Source organism: Helobdella robusta, assembly GCF_000326865.2.
Source record: "Helobdella robusta unplaced genomic scaffold HELROscaffold_4, whole genome shotgun sequence".
Taxonomy (NCBI): domain Eukaryota; kingdom Metazoa; phylum Annelida; class Clitellata; order Rhynchobdellida; family Glossiphoniidae; genus Helobdella; species Helobdella robusta.
Window position 1 is genome coordinate 4311856 of NW_008704902.1, and position 11131 is coordinate 4322986.

The following is an 11131-nucleotide window of genomic DNA, read 5'->3' on the forward strand; positions in this document are numbered from 1 at the left end:
CATTCATTCATCCATCTATCCATCCATTCATCCATCCATCCATCCATCCATTCATCCTTTTATTCATCCACATTTTCATCCATTTATCTATCCATTTATTTATCCTTGTATTCATCCGTCATCCATCTATCTATCCATTTATCCAGCCTTATAATGGAGTAGCTGAAATGCGGAATGTGTAAGCAAGAGTCGCGTTTTTGTCGGCGAGATAAAGGGCGAGTAATTTTTATTTATTTAATCACTCAAATGAAGAATAAAAGCGTAATATTAGAAACAAATGTCTGATTGAGAGTGAGAGGTTAGCCGGGCGTCACGATAATACATCTTGCTAATCTATCTGCTGGATATGTTGTAATGATAACGTGTATGGCATTAATTGAAAACATCAAACACAACGCTACTGCTACCACTCATTCATAAGCGTGTGTGTGTGTGTGTGTGTGTTTATGTGTGTTTGTGTCATTTATAAGTGATAAGTATACATAGCGACGAATAAATACACATTCATATGTATTAACATGTTGTGTCACTTATTTGTTATTGCTTTAAAAATAAACATTTGTCACAAGTACAGTAGAAGCTTGTTTATATAAACATTAACACACTTTAAATGTTTCACGACTCAATAATTCGGTGATCCCATCTCAATATCATCAACTACATAATCACAATAAATAACTTTATTTAGTCTTAGTCTCATTACCAATTTTACTCATTATCAATATTAATTTAATTGCCGTTATTAAATTGATTATAAACTTTCATGAAGCTAATGACAGTTGAAAGTTCATCATCGGCCAAATAAAATTTTCATAAATAATAATAAAGTATAATAATTATATTTTTATTACATTTCGCTGATATTCATTCAATCAAATGATCGGTTGAACTCTGAAAAACACATAGGCCTACGTGAAATATTAATTCAATTAATCAACGTTTAACGGGGTTTTAAATATTGATAAAATTACATATAATCTACTATCAATTTTGGAGAAAGAATATTTCTAAAAACAGCGCTCAAAGTAGTTTTCTTGTTCTAACAAAATTGGCAATATTGTCAGGTTCTTGTACTAGAATATTAAGTAGGATTTGTTTTTTCTTTTTGAAAGTGTTACGTAACCATTCAAACATTTAATATTAATATTTATTCGGTGATTTATCCACAGGTTTTGTGAAAGATACTCAGCTTCCTGACCTGAGTTAAAAAATATTCTAATTATTCATTCAATTCTTATACTATGTATGACGTCGCACACGCGACTAACGATGTTTCTCGATTTAAACACTTTCTGCGGTTTGAAAATATTTTCCGCGTGATTAGCTTTCTTACTTGAACGTCAGTTTTTCAAATTATATTTTCGTAATGCCGACGACGATCAAAGAAGCCATTCAAAAATGGGAAGAAAGGACTGGAAACAAGGCATCGGAAGCAACGAGAGTTGAACTTTGGAACCAAACCCCTTTTATCGAAAAAATGGATTCCTCGTTGAACGTTTTAATAAAATGCGAGAGGTTGTCCTTATCAACAAATGCCATAGACAAAATATCAAATCTGAATGGAATGAAGAACTTGAAAATCTTATCCCTCGGCAGAAATAACATAAAGGGTCTTTCGGGAATTGAAGCCGTCTCTGATACTTTGGAGCAATTGTGGATCTCCTATAATTATATAGATAAATTGAAGAGTATAGTACTGTTAAAGAAACTTAAAGTTCTTTATATGTCTTACAATCTGATCAAAGAGTGGACAGAAATAACGAGAATAAATGAATGTCCGCAACTGATTGAGGTAGTTTTTATAGGGAACCCAATTTGGGAGAAGCACAACGCAGATGGGGATTGGTCCACATTGGCCATGAAAAGATTGCCCAACATCAGGAAGCTCGATGGATGGCCTTGCATTAGAGAAGAAAATTTGGGTCGATATTTTGCCAAATAAAATTTAAAATTACAACTTTGTTTATAAAATTAATAATAAACAATTTATACAAACATACATAAACAATACAAACATTCGTAAGCATTTATAAAACATAATTTGCTCATAATGTTGACGACAATTTTGACAGTGTTCATTAAAAGATTGAAACAATTGTAAAAGTTAGACATTAAATGTAAGATTATAACTTTTATGTGGAAATAAAAAACGATCTATATACAAATAATCATTATTCAAAATACTTATGACAATTTTGACATCGTTCATCAACAAGTGTAAAAGCTGGTAATTAAAAAATATGGAATTTGTATCACTGATTTAGAACAAAGCATACAAAATATTAAAAAAAAACAGTTTATAAAAAAAATTTATGTATACGCTGATAAAAAAAAAATATTTGAAAAAGTTATAGTCAGTTTTTTCACAATTCATTGGAAATTGAGAATGCAGTAGCCAGGCGAAAGATGTAGGTCGGTTTGACATTTACAGTCAAAGTCAGAATGGCTGAAAATACGAAATATTTCAAATTTTGAATTCAATGAATTAAGTTTAAATGGAAAAAGGTGATAAGGATTTTTTTTGATACCACCTTTCTAGCACATCCAAGAGTCTTTGGATTATTCTCCTGTGCTTTGGATTTGGAACCTTAAAATTATTTATGGGTTAAAATGACAAGTTAATCTATAACTTGATAACTTCAAAAAATTGTACGCTGTTTTCATTTCACAATTTAGTTAAACTTGTGTGAATTCAGATCTCAGTCGTCTGTTAATTAATTTACGTATATATGTACCGAAATCAATCATTAAATGCCCAGGTCTACAGTTACAGAGATTACATCCATGTTTTTACTTCCAGATGAACTCAAAAATAAAAACAATTTTTAGATGAGTAGATGAATAGAAATGCAATATAGAAATAAAAATAAGTGCATCAATTCTTTGGTACATACCATCAAAAGTTCGGAATTGTTTTCTTTCATTTCAATCTGTAATTTTCAACATTTTTGATTATAAATATTTGCAAACAGCCAACTGTTTCTGCTAAAAACTATAAAAGGATTTATAATGTGACCTTTCTCTTGTTGGACTCGAGATATTTGCTTTCTGCACTCATCCTGCTTCTTCCAGGGCACCTGCTGATTCGAGCTGGAATGCACTTTCTGCCCAACAAGCGACCTCGGTCGACCAGAAGGAAAACTATCTTGAATGGTTTCTGTCCGATGCCTCCCATGCATGTGGACAAACATGTGAATTCCAGAGGAACGGTAAATATCGAGTGCCCTCCTGAAATCAATAAAATAAAAAACGTTACTGATTGAACATCTCATGAACAATTACTTATAGCAGAATTTGTGGTTAGATAGAAATGATCAGAAAAATTTTTACGAATTACCAGAAATATCCTTGCATGCGATAGCAACATAATTATGTTCAGCTCCTATATATTTCCCATATTCAGCTTTCAAGTTGTTAACCTTGAAATACAAATGATCTATTTAAAAACATTTAAAATTTAAAACACAGTAATTTATAGAAAACCCACTAAAATGAAGTGATCAGAATTGTCATCGAGTTTTGTAAAGTGATGAGGACATCTCAACACTGGCACATCTTGGTGATCAGAACCTGTATAAACTGCACTGACAAATAACTTTGAGCTGCTTGGAACGACACCGCTTGTCTGCACTAGTGTGTCACAGATGACACCATTCTGAGCAAATAACATATTCTCCTTTTTGGAAAACTAAATTATGAAAATAAAACACGTATTAGCAGAATGAATACCAACTTGAATTTAATTGTCAAGATGTACAACATGAATGTGAGAATTATGTTAAATATACGATACAGCATGTTAAATCACCAACTGTGTATTTCATTGATTTTGTTATTTTTTCAGGCTCATCGAAATGGATCTTGAAGGAATGCATCCCATCATAATCTTCCCTTCACAAATCAAACATTGAATTACTATTTATTATAATTAATCATTTGATGGTACAACTAAACATGAAAAATAAACTTAAATATTAAAATATCTGCAGGCTCATGTCTGAAGTGTGTAAAAGTAGTTATTATAGTTAAAATTAATAACAAAAATAAAATAATGAAAAAAATTATCCTTTGTGTTGGTGGTCTAGGTCAATAGAAGTAGTTTTCAGCTGATGTGCAATACAATGAAGCTTCGTCAAATGTGGTTTTAAGAATAAAAATTAAACAAAATAAAATAGAAATAATTACAATTATTTTCACAAAGTGGAATGTAGCAAAACTGACTACAAATTAGATTTCAAGACATTTTACAAAACATTGAAATGAAACAAGAAACTTGATTCAAGTAAGTACCCAAAGAGAAAACTGCTGTTGAACTCCTGCAGGCTCTCAACCTTCAAACATTAAAATTAATTAATAAAACTCCAATAAAATAATATTTAAATTATAATAACGATTATGAAACAATCAAGTCTTTATATAGTAAATGATTCTAAACATTCAAGAACATTTCTTATAAACATTTCTTATAAACAATTTTATAAACGAATAGGCAAAACTTCAAAATATTAAAAAAATTAGTGACGAAATGAACTGAATGGTGATAAACTGAATATTATTGATTATTGTATTGATAAGTTCTAAAAAGCAAAATCTAATTAGGATCAAAATAAATAAATTGAAAGCATTAGCGGCGATATTTTCACAATTAAGAGCTTGAAATGTTAATTTGAGCTATGCTACTTTATTAAAACTCACATCATCATTATTATCAATTCTTTTAATTGAAAGATCCTGAAAATTATTTTTAGTGGAAATATCATTTATTTATGAAAAAAATTAAAAGAACTCATCCAGATGAAAAAATGCTTACGACAGCATTCCAGTTCTCATCCATGTCGTTCTCCAAGAGTTTCATGTGGGATTCCAATCTGCTTAACAGAGCAACAAATAAATTAGTGGAAGAAAGAAATTTGTATACAATCAATTTATCATTTTGTTTCATTTTAATTTATGATACCAAAACATGCTGAAAACTTTATAAATCCAATCTAATACAATAATGAATAATTTTTTAAAATTCAACTGCAATCAGTCACAAATTAACATTTGAGAGCATTAACTCTAGATTCACAACTTAAAAAATGCATTGTTGAAGTTAATTTAATATAACAATGAAAAAAAAAGAAAACAAACGAGGGAATTTCTTCTTTCATTAACTGGTAGGTTCCAGAGGAAAACAGATCACTGATGTTTGATGTTTGTGAGGAGGTCAGCTCTACTTCTATCAAGTCAGTTTCAAACATCATTCATGAACATCAATTAAAATTTTAAAAATTAGCAATTAACAAATTGACAGACAAATCATGAAAAGCAATAAAAATTCAAGCACTGTAGCATGAAATCAAAAACAAAATGTTGCATTTCAAGATGATGCAACATTGTTAATTCTTAGAATTTATCATAGCGAGAACTTAGTAAGAGTGAGCATCATGAGTTTGCCTTCTTACAATGTCTCATAAATTATGCATCATAAATATATAAGCTATGTTATAGTTATTAATAATTAACTGATGAGCTTGTGAATAAGCCAAGACTGTATTATATATTTCCAAAGAATTAATATTTTAATCAATTTTTTCCACATTGATTAAAACAAAATTTTTGCTTAATTATAGAATTCAATACTTTTCAAATACTTTAACTGTAATTTTCAATAAATAATCACGCCAGAAAACTCAAATAATCATATAATGTTTATAATCAAATAAAAAAAATAGATAATTTTGGTTTTGATTATTTCCAAGCAAAGAAACATACTTCACCAGATGACCCAATGAATTTAGAATCAGCTGATAATGTTTAATTTAAATGTGATAGGAGATATTAATGACGTTGAATGTAAAAAATATCTGGATAGTCAACAAAATGGACAATAGTTATTTTATTCAAATTAAATTAAATTTGAGAGTAGCAGTAGAATAGATTATATAATGCTAAATTTTAAAAGATTAAAAAGTGTTGAAACATGGTGAAAACTTAAACTATCTTGGACTTTATTTATCTAATTTAATAATTATTTTGTATTAGTTTACTAATTTACTTACTTATTATTTTTACAGTTCTCAGTTGGCTGAAGAGTAGCAAATTACAACAACAACACACGTTTAGACGACATTTTCCCCGAAATCGGGGGTTGCCGTTTGGCTACCTATGATGAAACCGAAATACCCCTCGCGCACCCTCTTCTGCCGGATACTGAGGGCCATTGTCACTTCTGTCATCATAAGTAATTTATTTGGCTAATTTTTACGCAGGACGCCCTTCCTTACGCAACCACAGTTATAAGCGGTGGGCCTAGCCTTTGATGATCTAACATCACTCACAAGGCAGTGAGGGTCAGTTTAATGTCATAACCAGGACATGACAATTAAGAAAATTTAATAAAATTAAATAATTCAAAAATACATCATAAACAAGGATCGCACCTGTCATTTCGTGTTGCAATCTGAAAATGAAAAGTCCTAATCATAAATTTTTAACTGCAATTTAATTTGAAAAATTTCACAGGCATGTGGGTAAGAACTTTAATTTTTTAGAGCGATAATGAAAAAACACAAAAACAACGCAATTGTTTTTCTCTTTGGCATATTGTTCTAGGGTATTATTTTTAAATTTAAATTTTTGTGTCTATAGGTTTATCCGTTAAAATCATACATATTCAGAAACAAAAAATTTTAGATTAGTAATTGTATTGTATTGCAGAATTTGTATAGTACCTCTTATGAGTTGACTTCAGAAGCGCTCTCTACTTTCTTCGCTGTTGAATGTTGAAAAAATGAGTCTTGGTCTTTAGCCGTTTTTTGAATTCATTTCGACTCAAGATGTTGAAATTTTTTAGATCAGCAGGCAACGCATTCCAAATCTGGACAGATGCGACTGAGAATCTTCTTTTTCCAAAATGAGAAGATATGAACTTAGGAATGAACTTAGGAACTTAGGAACATCATCTTGTAGCGAAAGGTTGATCCCATACATAATCACGTTACAAAAATCAATCCTGTTACAAATGAAACTGCAAACAAGAGCTTTTGTGGAGTCAACTGTCAAATATCGTCTGATGGCTCTTAGTTTTTGTAGCTGGAAAAAACATTTCTTGTATAGTTTATTTACATGAGACTTCATTGAAAGGTCTGGATCCATAACCACACCTAATTTGTCACTGGATCTTTGAATCCGTCAACCTGAAGGAGTTTATGAGGTGTTCTTAGCCACATGTATTGCGTTTGTTTATATTTAGCTTTAATTTATTTGCTGTCATCCATTCTCCTACTGCTTTTACAGCATCCGTGACACTTGTAGAGAGTTGATAGGACAAGCTCGCAGACCCAGATCCGTATAGTTGAATGTCGTCAGCGTACAAATGGCAACGAGCACCTGATGATTCCACAACGCTGACTACATCGGCAGTGTATAGTATATATAACAGAGGGCCAAGGACGGAGGCCTGGGGGACACCGCAGGTAATTTCTGACGTAGCTGTGTCTGCACCTTCCCCAACGTTGACAACCTGTATTCTGTCTGTCATAGGACTGAAACCAGCTAAGTGCGTCCCCTGTTACACCATATAAGACTGAGAGTCTTTCTAGCAAAACATCATGATCAACAGTATCAAAGGCAGCACTAACATCCAGCAGTGCAAGCATTGCTATATTGCCCATGTCAACTGCATCACATATATCAGAAACCACTTTGAGGATCGCCGTTTCGGTAGAGTGAGCTTGACGAAAACCTGACTGAACTTTTGGCAGTAATGAATACCTGAGAACATTGGATGAGCCTCTTTTATTATTATTATTAACGGGGTTTAAAGTGGTTCAGAAGATTATGGTCTGTGTAAGAACCACTACGAAAATATGAAATTCCTGAAAATTTCAAAGAAACGACCTGAAATAATTTTAGATTTTGCAGTAGCAAAAGCAAAAGTAAAAATTGAATATTCTCATCCAATGTTCTCAGGTATTCTTTTTATTTTTAAGTTTTACCTATGAGCATTGACGTTATGCCTGCATTAAGTTTAATTTTACAAAAGTAATCACTAAAAATGCTGGCAAGTCAATCGTGAATTTTTTTTCCAGTCTTTATTATTGCAGCTCTGACATACGCAGAACCACTTACAATGTTACAGATATATTATCTGTATATCTTTAATTATGTTCTTCATATCTTCAACCAAAGGTATATCAAATCTTTGCTTCCATTCCATGCTATTTTGCACCAATTTCATGCTTAGTTAGCGAAGGAGTTAGCATAACAAAACGTTATACTGCTTATCTACGTTTATTTCGTAATAAACATCTCTGAAGTCTGCTGTAATTACCAGGCTGTATCAATTCTAAGTTTTTTTACTTGAGTACCTAAATGCGTTTCCGCATTCCATCACAATCTTACGTTTATTAATTTTTTCCAAAGATATAGAAACTAGTTAATATGTCTATGATTATATGAGTGACGGTTTTTGACTTTAAAATTGAAATCGTCCTACGGTATTTTTCTCGTTGAGCACTTGTCTGGAGCAAGATCATCACAAACGTAACACATTCATTGTAGTTGGTTGATGTACATTCTACATTTATGGTGGTTGATTATAAACAGTGATGCAAATGTTTTCCAATTAATGTCAAAATTCAAGTAAGTACAATTAAATTCCTGAAAATTTCAAAGAAACGACCTGAAATAATTTTAAATTTTGCAGTAGCAAAAATAAAAATCGAATATTTACACTAAATTATATGAAATTTTCTTGTTTTTCTCAGTTTTCCATTGTCAACGAAGCTCATTTTAATAAATAAATTATTTGGAGGGTTTTAAGTTTTTAAAGAGGCTCATCCAATTAAGCTTTTCAAAAGGACATTTTAATTAATTTTTCGATTAAATATTTGCAACTTGTTTTGGATTTAATAATAAAAAATGTAAAACAGCCTTTTGAGATGCAAAAAATTTTCCTGGGTACGACTCTGCATCAGATTGATCCACCGAAAAGACAAAAATTAAAGAAAATTATCAAAATTTTATATCTATATAACAAAACACAATGATTTTATTTTTTCAAACAATGCAATGATATCAAATATATTTATGGAACTCTCATAAACTGATTTAAATTTTTGCTCTAAAATGACATTAATCACCAAAATCGGATTAAAACTAAATTTGTAACTGCATGCACGTTTTGCGAAAAACAGTTTTTAGGTAAATATTTATTCCAATTCGGTATTCCCCTGTTTTTTGTCAGTGACTGTTCGCAGCTAAAATGGTGTAAGGTCTGATGGATAAAAGTAAAATGACAAAATAAATCGACGTAGAATCGAAATGATCAAAGCAAACGAACAATAATAACGGCTCCACATCAGTTAAACCGCTGTTTGACAATGATGGAACAGATTTCGAATGCTTCGACTTGATGCTATTCCCTGGCTCCTATGCAATAGTTTTCATTTAATTTAAACGAGATGTAATGATAAAAAGATAGGAGTAATAAGATCATTTCATTATTTGCACAAAAAAGTTACAGACATTTTTTGATAACGAAAAATACAAAATATTCAGTAAATGAGACACCAAACTGACATAAATGTGCGCAGTAAAAGATTATTTTGTTTTAGCTGCGTCGACATTGTTGGGGCAAAAGTAGGTAATAGGTTTGTACATCCGATAGCACAGTTGGTGGGTTTGTGTTTAATAGTATACTAATAATCAGAAGTAATTTAAAAATCAGGTGTTTAAGCGTTGACGAACTAGCAACTTTTAAACAATAAACAGATTAACTGATAACTTTAACAAAATAGCAAACACGCTTGTTAGTGTTTGCTGTATCAACTCCAAAAGTACATTTATCAAAAGGTAAAATTAGAAAAATGATTCACTAACCACAAATATTATTTATTAGTAAAAATCAACAACTCTAACGGTAGTATTTTTAGCTTCTTTATCTTGATTGATAATTCGGTCCATCAGTAGTTGCTGGGCTTGCATATTTTGAAGCAATATCACATCAAATAACCCTGTTGCTTTATTTCAAAGATCAATTCAACTATAAAGGATCACTGAATACAAATAAAATATTTTAATAAGGCAATCTATTACATTATATTCCCTTTTTACTGCAAAGCCATTTGTTTTCAAAAGCTGCATGTGACTGATGGAAGATTATTTTGAAGTTTTTATTTATTAAGTTGGTTGATCAATTTCATATGACACGATTAACTTTTTCCGTTTTAAAAATTAATGACGCATAATATATTTAACATTTATTTTTTTACATTCTGAGTATTTATTATGCATTAGTTAAGATATTCCTTTGTAGCCTCTTAAATTGAGTGATTTATCAAGAGATTGTGGTATAACAATACCTGCAATGTGCAACAAACCATCAATTGTCACTCTGTTGATTTTGTAAAAAGTTCTCACAACAACAATACAATAATATGCAAAAATGTGATGACTTGAATCACATTATGACGAATTTAGATTACCGTGACGTGAATAAGAATGACCAGCAAATGATGTGAATTGACTTCGTCTGAATAGAGCCCGACTGGCTGGAAACTCCAGTTGTCCTTTCTCCATAAAGTTGTCTGCATTATTAAGATACAACTTCATAAATTTTGAAATGATTCAATCAACATCCTTGACGTTTTCATAAGATCGCAATAAAATCTAAAATTATTTAGTTTAAAAATCGAATTACATCCATTCGATTTATTCTTACTTACGCTTATTGGGTGAAAACCAGAACAGAGAACTTCAAAGGTGATAAAAATATATTTTTTTAAAAACGTTATCAACATGTGAGTTTACCGATCTGCTTCTCAGAACTCATGTTTTTTTCTTTGTTATTGCTTCGCTTAATTGCAAAACTCATCATTTCACTTTCCAGTTTCTGTATATATAACAATCGGCTATAAATCTATAAAACAATGTAATAAAGAAATATTTTTTACTTCTATTTCAGTAAGTAAAAGATTCCGGGACGCAATTTTTTCTCGAATTTCTTTGCCTGACAAAATTTAAATTAACGAAATAATTCATAAAAATATTTGTACCAGACTTAAGTTAAAAGTTTTTTGTTAACCTCCGCTCTGGCTTTCATCATTGCATATATGATCATACTTCTCTTGTAAAGATTTACCTG

General features: G+C 30.8%; 2 protein-coding genes across 2 annotated transcripts; one reads left to right on the plus strand and one right to left on the minus strand.

The window, feature by feature from the left end:
* Positions 1-1366: 1366 nt before the first annotated feature.
* Positions 1367-1942, plus strand: HELRODRAFT_66873 (hypothetical protein; the record flags this gene model as incomplete). The annotated part of the gene is made up of 1 exon (XM_009024236.1): positions 1367-1942. The coding sequence occupies one exon, from the start codon at positions 1367-1369 to the stop codon at positions 1940-1942; it is 576 nt and encodes a 191-aa protein (XP_009022484.1).
* Positions 1943-1958: 16 nt separating this feature from the next.
* Positions 1959-6528, minus strand: HELRODRAFT_107137 (hypothetical protein). The gene is made up of 13 exons (XM_009024698.1): positions 6426-6528; positions 6049-6070; positions 5134-5225; positions 4811-4868; positions 4696-4731; positions 4291-4331; positions 3813-3891; positions 3488-3688; positions 3338-3419; positions 3017-3228; positions 2895-2930; positions 2532-2587; positions 1959-2446 (listed from the first exon to the last, which is right to left on the minus strand). The coding sequence occupies exons 1-13, from the start codon at positions 6467-6469 to the stop codon at positions 2371-2373; spliced, it is 1035 nt and encodes a 344-aa protein (XP_009022946.1). The 5' UTR covers positions 6470-6528; the 3' UTR covers positions 1959-2370.
* Between the last annotated feature and the right edge of the window lie 4603 nt (positions 6529-11131).

Excerpts from the sequence above, each read along its gene's own strand:
- HELRODRAFT_107137 (XM_009024698.1), bottom strand. The coding sequence starts at position 6,469 with ATGATTAGGACTTTTCATTTTCAGATTGCAACACGAAATGACAG. Across the intron at positions 4,869-5,133 it reads ATGAAAGAAGAAATTCCCTC|ATTGGAATCCCACATGAAAC; the intron begins GTTTGTTTTCTT and ends TCTGTTAAGCAG. Across the intron at positions 4,332-4,695 it reads GAATTGATAATAATGATGAT|GTTGAGAGCCTGCAGGAGTT; the intron begins GTGAGTTTTAAT and ends TAATGTTTGAAG.